The 15,134-nt window shown below is 49.2% G+C and overlaps 1 protein-coding gene across 2 annotated transcripts; it reads right to left on the minus strand.

Moving 5' to 3' along the window:
- Positions 1-5,142: 5,142 nt before the first annotated feature.
- TRAF6 (TNF receptor associated factor 6) lies at positions 5,143-14,921 on the minus strand. 2 transcript variants are annotated; one of them, XM_078863837.1, is made up of 7 exons: positions 14,774-14,921; positions 12,322-12,645; positions 10,411-10,561; positions 9,892-10,050; positions 9,191-9,262; positions 8,569-8,646; positions 5,143-7,433 (listed from the first exon to the last, which is right to left on the minus strand). In XM_078863837.1, exons 1-7 carry the CDS (start codon positions 14,911-14,913, stop codon positions 6,390-6,392), a joined length of 1,968 nt encoding a protein of 655 aa, XP_078719963.1. In that variant the 5' UTR covers positions 14,914-14,921; the 3' UTR covers positions 5,143-6,389. The 2 variants fall into 2 exon arrangements, with proteins under 2 accessions (XP_078719963.1, XP_078719964.1); XM_078863838.1 differs by having other exon boundaries at positions 14,559-14,898.
- Positions 14,922-15,134: the final 213 nt, after the last annotated feature.

The raw sequence follows: 15,134 nt of genomic DNA on the forward strand, positions 1-15,134 counted from the left end.
TTCCATTTTTACCATTATCTACATTTCATTCTCAATTACATTTTCAGAAAATATCTTGTTACTATGCATAACTTTATGGAAAGCGTATCACCTTTCTAATATGTTGGTACTTCACGAGGGTTCGTGGATCACACATTTTATGAAACTCCATGGGCATCAAGGTGCCATACCCTGGGCTTGCCAGAATGCGGTACACGCCACCTGTTCCATCTGTATGGGGGAGTGTTGCCTCCTCGCACGCGTGGCTCTTCTGTGGGTGCTGTGGTTGCTGTGGTGTCCTCCCAGATGTATAAACGCTCATTTATACTGGTAGGAACGAAGTGGACCAGACCACCAATAGATTAATGTGTCCGTCCGTCCGTCCGTGTATCAACATCGCCCCCTACTGCAAACACTTGGCATGACCCTGTCCGACAAGATGGCCGCCTGCTCCCCCTGCGATCTGTGAATTAAACAAGATGGCCGTCGCTTCCGGCGCCTCACGGCGAAACTTTTTGATCGACTGACTATGGGCGAACTCATTTATTCTGGTGGGTGAACAGTGGCGGGGAGGGGTGGAGGAGGAATTGATGATAAAAACAAATTTACACCATCGTTACAGCTGCCGCGACGAGAGATGTGGTAGGAGAAGCGGCGACCGCTGCCTTGCAGGTGAGAGGTGCGTGTGTGTGCGCGTGTGTGCGCGTGCGTGCGTGTGTGTAATGTGTATGTGTGTGCGTGTGTGTGTGCGTGTGTATGCGCGTGTGTGTGTGTGCGTGTGTGTTTGCGTGCGTGTGTGTGCGTGTGTATGCGCGTGTGTGTGCGTGTCTGTGTGTGCGTGTGTGCGTGTGTGTATATGTGTGACTGTGTGCGTGTGTGTGCGTGCGTGTGTGCGTGTCCGGCCCACTCGAGCGGCGTGATGAATGGACGCTATTGGGCTTCGGATCGTTATTCACGGCGAACTGGAAGCTTAGCAACACAACTTCATTACGTGTGCGTGCGTGCATGTGTGTGTACGTGTGTGTGTGTGTGCGTGCGGTGTGTGTGCGTGTGGGTGTGTGTGCGTGTGTACGTGTATGTGCGTGTGTGCGCGTATGTGCGTGTGTGTGTGCGCGTGTGTGTGCGGTCGATATCCCTGTACCGGTATTAGTATTATTCCTACAAGCCCACCCCGCAGGGTCCTGTTTTACTACTATAATGAGCCAAGAATGTCTGTCCCGCGCGTGACGTCACTCCACGTGGGCCAGCCCCCCTCATTAATAATCATGAACAGGTGACGTCCTCCACATGGACCCCCCCCCCCGCCATTAATAATCATGAGCAGTGGCGGCTCCTGCAAAATCTCTCAGGGGGGGCAAATGTCTGGATGATTGATAAGGATAAGGTCCACCCATGCAATGGATAAATTAACAGCTTAAGCATGTAAAGGCAACTACACTTCTTTAATATTAATGAAAAATAAAGTGACTCTTACAATACATCTTGTTTGTTTCTATACTCACTATTAAAACAAACCACTCAAGTTTCTTTTATTAAAGATTCCACTAGGTGGCGACAAATTATATTGTTGGATGAAACGTGCTTACGTATGATGACGTAAGCACGTATGATGACGTAAGCACGTTAGGGCGAGCCCTCCCAGAAGCCATAGAGAATGCATTGCAGCGCCCCCGTTCGAAAAAAAACATCTTTGAATGTAAGTCTATGGGACCACTCGGGGCGATTCTCAGCTGGAGGGAAATCGCCCAAAAAGAGGCGGTACTCCACAGAACGTAGCATGACGCTGATTGGACTATATCCAGCGGCACAGTGACGGCTAGCGTGACTCTGTGGTTGAATGACATTGGTGGTGCGTCGCCCAATCGCCCTAATGAAGAAACCGCCCCTGATCATGAGCAGGTGACGTCACTCCACATGTAGCACCCCCCCCCCTCATTAATAATCATGAGCAGGTGACGTCACTCCATATCGAACAGCCCCCTCATTAATCACGAAGAGATGTCTTCCAAATAGGCACCCCCTCCATTAATAATTAGCGGGTGATGTCTCTCCACATGGGGGGGGGGGGGCGCCTCCTCCCCCCTCCTCAGCGTCAACTTACAACCCTCACGACAAAGGCAGAACCCTCACGTCACGCGACCCCCGTAACGCTATTTAGCATTGGGAGAATTGACATCTGCTGCTGTCAATTCTCCCAATGGTAAACGGATATTGTTCAGGGCCGGCTTCGCCCTGATCTCAGAGAGAATAAGATTGCTCCGATTTTAACTAGATAATTTAAACAAGCCTCTCCTGAAATCAAACTTAACATTGACGGAAAAAATGCAACATCTGATTGGGAACATGTAGATAACATAACAGCCTCTTCAGTCACCTCAATGTCAGCTAAATGCAAAGATAACCTCATTTCCAAGTTCAACCTCCTTTCCAAGAAGAAGCCAGATCCACACGTTGAAAAGAAAGAAATTGACAAGATTGTTATTAATCAGAGTAACAGTCTAATTCCCGACAGCCTAAAACCGATTCTAGCTAAAGGGCTGAATTTCGCAGTCACCCCAAAACACATCCCAGTTGATGATATCATTGCCCAGTTGACGTAGCCCTAAGTTTGGGACACATCACTGCAGACGTGGCAATATCGGAAATCGCGGCAATCCTCAAAAACGCCAAGACACCTATTAACAACATCAGTATTGATGAGCGCTTTGAGCTTTCCCAATTAAAAAAGAGAGATGACATCGTCATCCTCTCAGCCGACAAGCGCAATGCCACAGTCATTATGGACAAAACCACATACAACAAAATTCAGGACCTATTTAATGATGGTAGCTATACAAAAATGAAAATAGATCCCACCAACAGTCTCGTTACGAAAACCAACAATATCACCGATTCGACATGTTTAATCAAACCAACCAAGCAGTTCTCCTTAAAACCCTCTGCTGCTAAACCACCCAGATTATATCGCTTACCAAAATCCATAAAGAGGGTACGCCCCTTCGTCCTATCGTCTCCACCATTGACTCACCCACCTACAAACTGGCCCGATTTGTCTGAGACCTTACAACCATTCACTGGTAAGACCACCTCAGCTGTCCTTAGCTCACTTGGTATCATTAATTAAGGACATCTCACTATCTCCAGGTGATTTGCTCGTTAGTTTCGATGTAGCCTCTTTGTTTACCAAAGTTCCTGTGCCTGACACCATTGCAAACATTGAAGACTTGGTCCAACAAGGACTGAATGCTGATGTACCGGCCCTGGTTAGACACTGCCTCACCAACACTTACTTAACCTGGAATGGAACTTTCTACAAACAAGTTGAAGGTACCCAAATGGGTTCTCCCTTATCTCCAGTTGTAGCCAATGTTTTCATGGAAAATTTTGAGACAGATGCCATCCAGGCATCCACTCTACATCCGTCCTTGTGGAAGAGGTACGGAAATAACACGTTCATCATCTGGCCACATGGCCGACCAGCTCTGAACCAATTCCTCAACCACAAATTCCATACACCCAGCCATCAAATTCACCATGGAGATGGAGCTACCATCCTTGGATGTTTTAATCGAAAGGAGACCAAATGGCTCAATGGGACACTGTCTACAGGAAAGCCACCCATACGGACGCATATCTAAAACCCGACTCCCACCACCATCCTTCCCAGAATAATTCCCTCATCAAAACTCTACACCATAGAGCTCGATGCATTTCCGACCATCATCACCTAGCCAGTGAACCGAAACACGTACACCAAGTTCTCAAGATGAATGAATATTCAGACTACACAATCCATAAAGCTGTCACCCCAACCGTTGGGAAAGAACCATCTGAGAACCCAATCAAAACCATCACCTTGCCATACATAGCAGGGGTCACCAAAAAGACCTCCAAAATCATGAGCAAACACAAAATCCAGGCTCGATTTAACACAGTACATAAAATGTGTGTTCTGGTCCCATCTGTGAAGGATGTGATCCCTGACATGCAATACTCCGGCATCTACAAACTAAGCTGTGTCTGCGGCAGTAGTTACATTGGGGAAACTAAGCGACATGTCTCGGACCGTGTTCGTGAACATAAGGCAGATCTGAAACATGGCAGGACCAATACCTCGGCCGTGGCTGATCATTGTTTTAATGCGGTGGGCTCACACGAAATGATTTATCTAAGACGAAGGTACTTTGCAAACCCACTGGCTATCAATAAAGATTCGTTTATGAAGCCATCCACATATGCAGACAGACACAACTTCAATCGAGAAGATGGTTATAAACTGAGCAATCATTGGAGGGACGTTATCAACCAGTTTAAGTCATAACTGGCTGTGATGTTCCCATCCTACCACCTTCCGATGTTAGTTATTTTCGGCTCTCTGATTTGACATTAACAGGTTCAATTTACCACACTAGCACAGCCACCTCGCTTGCCGAGCTCGACGTTGCTGCTGTGCGATCTTCCATTAACATGCTAAGCTCTCACATTAACATCGCCACCACAGCGCCCTCGTGGAGGCCGCTCTCCGATCTTACATTAACACGCTAATTTCTCACATTAACATCACTAGCCCTGTCCACTTCGTTTAAGACCCTTGGGCTATATTTATTTTAAACCTTTAAAACAGTCTGCCGCAGCAACTTTCCCCCTTTTTTTCCTCCTGATGACGATCGCTTGTGTTGTGATCGAAACGTCGTAGTTTTTTGTTATTTTTTCTTTGAACCTAACTATGTGACTTTACCGAAAGACCCAACGAATAAGGTTTTGGCCTCTACATAATATTTTTTATATTATCAATCTTACAGAACTTTAGCATTACACTCATTACCAATAAATTATAGATGCATTAGCACATACATAAATACCGCACTTCACTTCATGGTAATTACAATGGTAGATATCTGGTTGCATGTTAAAATCCTGGTTGGGGGTTGACTCAGCTCATCATCCCTCCGGGGTTGTTGAAATGAGTAGCAACTTTGTGGGATAGTCAATAGTGGTTGTCCGATGGATACACCTGCCCCCACCAGAGGAATGCAGATTTTCCACCACTGGCTCTGCAGGGCTGTAAACATGAAATGAGCACCAATGCCTCGATTTATATTTGATCAGCAGGAATTTACTCTTGATTTTTGTAACAATGCTTTATTTCAGATTCACGAAATATCGATGCGAAACTAGCACGAGGTTGCAGTGATATAGAAGCTACACTCGCACGCTTCAGTGTGTCATCCAAACATTAATTTGGCACTGCATTTGGCGGAGAATGTAATCTCGTTACATGAAACATGGGAGCACACGACAGGAACTCTTCACTCTTTAATATCCACCGCCCCAGCGTAATGGAACACACAAGTCACCCCGGAGACGAGAGCTTCACTGCATCCTCACAATAAAACACATCACTTCCCGCAGCTTGGGCGTAGCCTCTATATGATCTCGTGCCACGAGCCAGGAGATGTGACACCATTCGCAATGCAGCCCGATTATATCGATACCTCACAGTTCAAACAGTACATTATTACAATTTAGTTATAAAAAGCAGGGAAGACATGCTTTTGATTATAAAGGCTGCTCTCACAGGCTGTAGGCACATGGGTATGTTAACAAACGAATATCTGGCACGAACAGAAAATGACAATCAAAATTAATATCTTGGAGAGCCCGCATATGTCATCTGCATATGGAGGTGGTGACTGAGCGGCATAAGTCGTAATCCAGTTGGCTCCAGCTAAAATCACGAGTTGGACTGCCGGGGAACTGTGCATATTTATTTTGCAGACAGTGACATTCATAGGCCGAGAAAAATCTTTGTGGGAAGTGTTTGCAGATATATAATTTATTTTATTGGGTCAGATCACGTACATAGAATGTGTGTTGTATCTGTTTGCAGATACTCTGATTTAGAATAGATATTTACATTTATTGGTGCATGGTGGTCCGTGGGGTTGTTAGTGACTCACAAACCACAGGTTCGGAACCACTGCTTTGGTGGATACATTTATAACTCGGGGTGACCAATTACAAGAATATTTGGGTGGCATGGTAACACTTGAGAACAGCAAGAAGGTCCTGGGGGTTCGATTCCTGACACGGGTGCCTTTCTGTGGAGAATTTGTTTGTTCTGCCCCTTTTTTGCATGGGTTTCCTCTTGGTTCTCTGGCTTACTCTCACAGCCTAAAAAAGCCCAATGTAACTGGTGTTGGTCATATGCTGAAAAATGACCTGCAAATTACTCAATTGGGATGACACATGACAACATCGCACCCTCCTGTAAAAACTTGACAAGACCCTCTTGAAAAAGTGTCTTGAGACTCAGTGAGATTTCCTGTGTAAAAAAAAACGTAATAATTATAACAAAAAAAAGAATAATTACGACTGACATCCTGGTTGTGTTAAACTCTCCACTCTGCTCATCCCATGGAATGTGGAACATTCTCGGGCTGATTTGGGGGCCGTGGGGGGTCCTCGAGCAGTAGGCCTTGCTGCTGCAACCCTCCCGGACCCAGCGTCGTCATCACCTCACAGCGCACCACTAGGCAGTCATCGCGCAGGTAAGAGCGGTGGTGCAGGGTGTTGATATCCATGAAATTCATGTAGCCAAAACCCTTGGGATTGCGGTGCACGGAGGGGCGCTGGAAGGCACTCAGCTGCGGATCGGCATCCATCATTTCTGTCACGTGCACGCTGTCGCGCTCACACTGGTCCACCACCGAGATGCGGATGCGACCGTTGAAGGGCCATGGCAGGCGGTGGTCATAGTCGCCTTGCAGCAGGTGAACAAACAAGGCCAGATGAGGTTGGCGCCCGGCGAGCAGCACGCCGGGAGAAGCCGCGCCCGCCGGAACCTCGCGGCCGCTCAGCACCTGCAGGCGAAGGCACAGGCGGTAGCCGGGGACTCCCGTGTAGAATCCCGAGCTGTGCATGACAGCCGGAGCGTCTGGGTGCATCCCATCGGAGGCAAAGCCGGAGGCGAGGCCCCCAGGGAGGAGTCGTGAGAACCTCTCCACGCGCCACGTGAAGATGCCCGCGCACAGGCGCGACTCGGACTCGGCCACGCGAGCCTCCAGCGAGCGCACGAGGCGCGTGGCCTCGGCAAGCAAGCCCTGCTGGTTGTCCGTCTTGGCGCTCAGCTCCCGGATCTGGTGCAGCTGCAGGATGACGCGCTCTTCTAACGTCCGCGTGATTTCGCGCAGCCGGTCCAGCTCCTGAGCGCAGTCGCATGCGGCGCGGTCGCGCAAACCCTGGCTCCGACTGGCGCCGGCAGTCTGGACGTCCCCGCCGCTCGTGCTGCTGAGCCAAGAGAGGCTGTTAGGCGGAGCAGAGGACCCGGCCGCCGAGGACGGTTGGGCACCCTGGCCAACCTGGATACGCAGGATCTTGAGGCCGTTGGCCAGGAGACGCATGTGCACCTGGGTGTGCTCATGCATGTGAGCGGCCAACAGCGACCGCACCATCTGCAAGAGAGCAACATGCCACACACACACGCACGAGTTCACACGTATAACGAGACGACTTCCGAGACACGACTTGTAGAGGGTTTCTTATTTATTTCTTAATACTTTAACGACAGGGTCACAGAGTAACATAAGCACTGACTGACTTATAGCTTAGCCATCCATACAGCGACATCGGCAACACATAACTATATAGCTGGCTAACTATATAGTGACGACGTCGATGAAGACTGTATAGCTGGTTGGCTATGCAGCGACGACGACGAAGAGATGGCAGCGATGACGGTGATGACAGCCAGGACCCAAACCCCCACGACAACCCCGAACCCCCATTTGCCTTTCCCTTACATTCACCCAGTGTGGCCAAGCCCCACCGCCCTTGGCCACGCCCCTCTTCTGGAACTCTCTCGCGAGTTCCAGGAGCTTCCAGTCCGATCCCCTCTTTGACCTTTGACCCAGTTATGCCCCCCTTGTGGTCGGTTGCATAAGTGTCATTCTATACCGCACCCATACCCGTAGTTAGCACTCTTGGCCACCAGATGGCATACCCCACAATCAGGCAGCATGTTCTATTTCGTTTTAAAATCCAGGGACATCCTATGCGACTTAATTATTATTTTTATTAGAATACTTATCTACTAAGGAAAGCCTCGCTGAGTGTCAAGGTTCTTTTTCAGGAGGGTGCTGTTAAGTTTTCACATTAGGGGGCGATGTTGCTGCTGCTGTGCGTAATCCCATTTGAGTAATTTGCAGGTAAACTTTCAGCATTGGGATCTTTTGTAAAAAAAGCTACATTGTACGTGATATAGCTATGGGAGGAAACCAGTGAACCCAGATGAAACCCATGCAGAACAAGAGATAACATACAAATTTCACACACTATCACTTACCACCACTCATACATGCACACACTCTGCGGAACAGGGAGAGGACATACAAATTCCACATGTAAAGGCAACCGAGTCGCTAATCCCTTCTTGCTGTGAGGCAGAAGTGTTACCACTACACCTCCCTGCTACCACTTAATGCACTATTTATCTCTGCAGCTTTGTACTGAAGAGCTACCTGATTTATGCCTGGAATTCTCGAGAAAAGATATGACTCTGCACAGGATATGAAGCCCCAAAATCGTTACCTGAGCCTCACAGCCGAGTGGGCTGAAGGTGCAGGGCACCTGGGCTTGCTGACAGTCGACCTCCAGATGCGGCCCCAGCTGTTGTAAAGACAAACGTAGCATGATCACAGAATGTTACATCGCCAAAAACTCATGTCAGGGAATCACCACCACCCATAATCAATCTACTGCTGGATTAAGGCATCCTCAAGCCACTGCTGCTTCTCATGATTCTGCTTTTTTATATTGTTGCACATTTTTATTGACGCTGACATATCTACTGCAATAGTTGCGTAGGAGGTTATTGCTATGCCCATTACACCTTCAGGACGCAACGTCTTCAGAATGTAGCTACTACGCGCGCTTACAATAATTAATCTACTTTATTTATACTGCGTCATTCATGCAATGCGCATTGTAAAATGCTGTCGAAGTCGTAATGTGCAGTATTTGCACAGAGGTGCGGGAATTTACATGCAAGTGTGAAGGTAGCCAGAACCAGCAATACCTGAAGAAAATCCACGTGTGCGAGGTTGTAACGCTTAATCCTCATCCAGGTGGAACAGAGAAAAATGTATCTATTGGTTCGACTACCATATTCTGGACAAGCCAGGAGATGGCAGTGATGGAACAGATGACTCACCTGTTCCCGGATCAGCTCCTGTTGGCAGTGTTTGCAATTCACCACGACGAGTGGACACATCTGTTCATGGTTCTGCAGAAAAGCAAAGCAAACAGAAAACACACAGCAATGTGTTAGTCACTGACAGAAGCACATATTTTAGATTATTTAACTCGTTGCTAAATATTCATGCTCTTTTAATTATATAAATGTTTACATTTTATAGACAAATATTATAATGGGAATAGATAATATGCTTTTTGACCCACCCCGAGAATGTGCCACATTCATTGGGTTGAGCAGGGTGGAGAGTTTAACACCACCAGGCTCTCACTTGTCATTAGTTTACTATTACACTTTTTTTACCTAGGGAAGCCTCACCGAGTCTTAAGACTGTTTTCAGGAGGGTCCTGCCAAGTATTTGGAGTAGGGGGCAATGTTGAAATGTTTCATCCCAACGGAGTCATTTGCAGGTAATTTCTCAGCAATGGTAATTTGGCCAGTTCCAGTTACACTGTGTGGTGTTTTTTAGGTGTGGGAGGAAACCAGAGAACCCGAAGGAAGCCCATGCAGAACACACAGAGAACATACAAACTCCACACAGCAAGGCGCCCGAGTCGGAAATCGAACCCAAGTCCTTCTTGCTGTGAGGCGCAAGTGCTACCACTCCAAGACCCTCCTGCCCAGAATATAATCGGAATATATCGCAGCCACAGTCTAACCTTTGAGTCCTGGTATGCCATCTTCTCACAGCAGTGGAGACAAGTGACGATGCGTCTCATGCACTCCTGCTCCTCGTGCTTTGCCAGGTCCCGCCGGCACACAGGCATCTCACAGCGCACACACGGCACCTGCGCGTACTCACAACGCAACTGGTGTTCCTGCACACATGAACACACGAAGGGCATTATACAACATTCAGTCAAAGTGTAAGTGATGTCTTGGTCAAATAAGCAGTGCATCGATGAGGTGGCTTGGTGGTAGAGTGAATTCACGTTCTGGTTGGGGGTTGACTCAACCCATCATACCTCCATTCAGGGTGAAGAAAAAAGTACCAGTTTGTGTGAAAGTCAACAGTGGTTCTTTGGAAAGACTTGCCTCCACCATCATAACGTGGAATATCCATTACTGGCTCGTGGCTGTAAACAGGAGCGGAATACTGCCTAAATGTAAATTTGAGCTTGAATTATGCCATGGGAATGATTCGGGATGCGGTGTAGGAAATGGCTGGGGCTTCTCACCTGTAGGGCACGCAGCTCGCCGCGGTGACCACACGGCTTGTTGGGACATCGCACGGTGAGCGACAGGATCTCGCGCTTGGCAAAGTTATCGGGGAAGAGTTGTCCCTCATGGAGCACGGCGTTATCCACGGGGCACTTGGGACCGGCGTCCCTAAGTCAGTAACATGGAACGCATATTTGAACCTGAAGTTGTAAAAATGTTAAAGCACACACTCAAAAAATAGTCTACACAGTTTAGACAATTATTACAGACGCAGCCAGACAAAGATGCATCGTGTACAGGGGGGGATGCACGGATATCCCTGGCTCTGACTGTTTTATCCCTGCGACCGCACTTTCACTTGCCATCCCAGGCGGTGGGGGAGGGGTTGGGGGGGATAATGCGCAATGCCAGGGTTAAGCCTGGTTCGTGGGGGGCTGCTTGGGAATCACAGGTCCTGTAGGGGCGGGAGGCTGGCTGCGAGATAGCCAGGAGATAGCAGCATGGCAATAGATTATTTAATATATTTGTGCGGTGCTTTGGGCGTGAACCCCTCCTATGCACCAGGTGTTTCATCCGGGCTCTCCGGTTTACTCCCACAAGAAGCCAAACTCTCATTAATGGAAATTGGCCAAACCTAACAATGTAGCAGGACCCGCCTGAAACATTATTGAGACTCAGTGAGGCTTCCCAAGGTAAAACACATGATTATGTAAAAGTGCATGCATAGTGTAATAGCGCCGGCTGCTGTCCAGCAGCGGCAACTGCGGTGGACAAACAGTGCACACGCCGGTGAGCATATACACGGCTGTGTGTCGGCAGGGCGGAGGAACTGGGGCAAGGGTCATGGAAGACCCCATCTGGAAGCCCCTGGAACCTGCTAGTGGGTTCCAGAAGGGAGGCGTGGCCAGTGCGGATCCAGGCCGCGCTGGGAGCATAAAAGCAGCTGAGAGCCGGAGCTCAGGGCTGCCGGTTCTGGGAGTGGACTCGTCTCGTCGTCGCTGTCGTCTTCGCCGCCTTCGTCGCTGCCGTCTTCACTAGATATTACACGGCCGGAGAGTTGTTGGCTGTCTCGGTCAGTGCCATCAGTGTTACACGGTCAGGATTGTGTTTAGGCTCGGCTAGATGACTAGTGAGAGTGCGAGGGCGAACCTGTGAAGTGTGTAGGTGTTAATAAAAAAGGTGCCTCCTGGAAACCCTTGTCTCCGAATCGCTGACATTACACATGTAACATTCGTTGGCAATATCACCTGCTGTTGCTGCTGTGTGTGCAGGTGTCATACATTTCAGCGGCTTGTCACAATCTCGTATTGCATGAAGGTCTCATTGTGTCGGTCAGAAATATTGTTTAACCATTCTTTAACCTGATCAGTATTCCCTGTTGGTGGTATTTCCGTAAAAAAAATTGTAGATAGTCTGTTTGTGAAAATGTGGAAATATTTTGGCGGCAGGATGGTAGTGCAGTGGTAACACTTGTACCTCAAAGTATGAATTGCCTGGGTTCAATTCCCAAATCGGGTGCTTTTCCGTGAAGAGGTTGTATATTTTCCTCCTATTCTGCACGAGTTTCCTCTGGGTTCTCGAGTTTCCTCCCATTACATACAAAGAAACACACGGAATCCGGTATTGGCCAAAACATCCCCAAGCTGAAGAATTACCTGCTAATGTCTCAATTGAGATGACACATCGCATCATCGCTACTTACTGCAACTTGTCAAGACGCTCCTGAAATAGTCTTGAGATTATGTGAGGCTTTCCTGAGTAAACAAGCGTAATAATAATGACATTTTACAGATAACTCTCCCCTCCCATCATCTGTAAAACATCCTGGCTGAAACTGGCAGGGTCTGACATCTTCATGACACTGAGAGCAGCTCTATTGAAGCCATGTGTGTGGGAATGTCCAGTGTGTGTGGGAAGGCCCAGCGCACCTCATGGAGTGCAGGATGCATGCTCTGCAGAAGCGGTGTCCGCAGGGAGTCTGCACGGGCTCCCTCAGTGCCATCAGGCAGATGGGGCACTCGTACTTGCTCTCAAGGGGCGGCTCAAAGTCAGCCTCGTAGCCTTGAGCCTCGGTGACCGAGTCATCGCCAGACACCGAATGGAAGGAGAGACCGCTCTCTGAACAATCGGTTGTGTCTCCTGGTGTGCGCAATCCCCGTGCGCTGCAGCACGCCTCATCGTCCACTTCGCGACCACCACCACAGCTCATTGTGCCACGCGGCCCCACGGCCCGGATGGGGCCTGCACAGAACCTAGTAGTACACGTGGGGGGAAGTTGTGACCAGGCATAAGTACAAAAGATCACAGGAGTGGTGAAAGCAAGTCAATCTCCCATCGCTGACCCCATCACACAGACCCCACTCTACCCTGGTATGCACACACACAACCGGCAGGAAATTTGCACGCAGGCATTGCTCGCACATATAGATACAAGTTCTTCGCATCAGCCCAACTTTGCTGATAAATGTCAAATCTGGCCCACAGTTTGCTGGTATTTCGGAGAGTGAAAATATTAACTCTCCGAAAGGCCGTGTGGCCAATGGGAAGTGTAAATGTTTTTGCGGAGAGATATGTGAAGGTGGATTTCTGACTAGCTTCAGGAGTGACATGTCCCTGTCTCTGTTTTCTTAACATAAACATGTTACCTCCATGAAGTCTAAAAACCTGGCCCGTATACAGTTTGTGATGTTATTTATATTGATAAAAAAAAATTTTACGTAAAGGTCCTGCCCTGCAATTGCTTAAGCCAATTTCGGCGCGAGGGTGTTCACGAGAGGAACATCTGGGGGGGTATTGGGTTTACTCTTCCACAATGACCAGGCGTGTTGGAGGAGGTGGCATAACCCCCCACTCTTCGTCCCATCACACGCGACCGGCCGATCAATGAAGTTGCGGTGACCCCATTTACACTGTTGCTGGGTGCCCAGGGGCGGCGGAGTAAACTTTCCCGATTGTGTTCACAGCCGCGCCGGGAGATGGAATTAAACCGGTGCGACTGGATTGCAAGTCCAGTGTGTGCTGTTACATTACGGCAGCTACCTATAAACATACACAATGCGGCGAAAACACGGTCACGGCAAAATCTCACGAACCACCCAGCGACTTCGACGCGGTCCGGCCTCTCGCCTGGCGCCCGCAGCCGCGACCAGGCGAGCCGGGGCCCTTGCCCCGTGCGGCCTCTGGGCCTCACATGAGCCACTCATCACATTTATATTAATACATCTCCAATGGTGTAACGCATTAATCTAAATATATCTTCCAATGCTCTTTGGTTCTTTCGCTAAAGTTACGTGGAAAGAAAATAAATTAAATAATAGAATACGACGTTTCGATTGCAACACAAGCAGTCGTCATCAGGTAGAACTACATTTGAGAGACAAAACACAGACACGGAGACACACAGACACAAGCAGAGAGAGAGACACACAGAGACACAGAGAGAGAGAGACACACATACAGACAGAGACACACACAACATAGACACACAGACAGACACACAAGCAGAGAGAGACAGACAGACACACAAGCAGAGAGAGACAACACAGACACGGAGACACAACATAGACACACAGAAACTCTGTGTTGTCTCTCTGCTTGTGTGTCTGTGTTGTCTCTCTCTGCTTGTATGTCTGTCTGTGTCTATGTGGTGTGTCTCTGTGTCTCTCTCTGCTTGTGTCTGTGTTGTCTCTCTCTGCTTGTATGTCTGTCTGTGTCTATGTGGTGTGTCTCTGTGTCTCTCTCTGCTTGTGTCTGTGTTGTCTCTCTCTTCTTAGGTTCTTTCGGTAAAGCCACGCAGAAAGTAAAATAAAATAAAAACAAAAATCACGACGTTTCGGAGGCAACACAAGTCTCCGTCATCAGGTGGGACCGTCACAGCCAGATTAGCTGCCTCTCTCTGCTTGTGTGTCTGTGTTGTGTCTCTCTCAAATGTAGTTCTACCTGATGACGGTTGCTTGTGTTGCAATTGAAACGTCGTATTTTATTATTTTATTTGTATTCTTTCTAAGTGACTTTACCGAAAGAACCAAAGAGTAATTCCTGCAGTCACGAAAGCTTCAAATCAAATATCTTCCAATGGTTTAGCGCAATACATGCGGGCGAATGTGTATGTGGCCACGTTGTTTGCAGCACACTGTAAACACGCCGCTCACAGCGCGACACCCACCAGCGTCCAGACCCCGGAGCTCGGATCTCGGCAGTGATCGCACCCCGGTCACTTGGGCCGAGGACGCCGCTACTACTCGGAGTTCGCCGGTGCGCGGACCCCACTGCCGAAAGAGACTGCGACTCGGCCTCCTGAGCTCGGGTCTCGGGTACAGCTGTTCAGTCGTCAGGGTGGTCAGAGCCTGGTGCTCGGACTCAGGAATTTCATTGTCATACCTCGCACCCGGTGGCTCGAACCTCGGACACCTGCACCGGGACCTCAGACCCCGGTTCTCGGCGCCCTTTGAACCGCGACGCTCCCCCTGAAGTCGCCCCCCGAGACTCGACCTCGGCCCCCGGTACCTCGCTTCCTTCATCCGGGGACTCGGCCCCCACGTCACGTGACCTCGGGGAAGCCCCGTGACGTCACGACTAGGTGGGGGGGCGGGGCGCTATCTCCACCCAGGCTCTATCCGCTGCTGAATGGCCGAGAGCCCTTGCGCCCACCCACCCCGCAGGGCGAGACGCGCATCTCCACCCCGCAGGGCGAGCCGCTCGCACCGCCTCGCAGCTGCGGCGGCCGTCCCCGCGGGCGAGA

This window comes from Lampetra fluviatilis, chromosome 16 (assembly GCF_964198595.1).
Source record: "Lampetra fluviatilis chromosome 16, kcLamFluv1.1, whole genome shotgun sequence".
NCBI lineage: Eukaryota > Metazoa > Chordata > Hyperoartia > Petromyzontiformes > Petromyzontidae > Lampetra > Lampetra fluviatilis.

Excerpts from the sequence above, each read along its gene's own strand:
- TRAF6 (XM_078863837.1), bottom strand. The coding sequence starts at position 14,913 with ATGAAGGAAGCGAGGTACCGGGGGCCGAGGTCGAGTCTCGGGGGGCGA. Across the intron at positions 10,051-10,410 it reads GCGAGCTGCGTGCCCTACAG|GAACACCAGTTGCGTTGTGA; the intron begins GTGAGAAGCCCC and ends TCATGTGTGCAG. Across the intron at positions 9,263-9,891 it reads TGGCATACCAGGACTCAAAG|AACCATGAACAGATGTGTCC; the intron begins GTTAGACTGTGG and ends GCTTTTCTGCAG.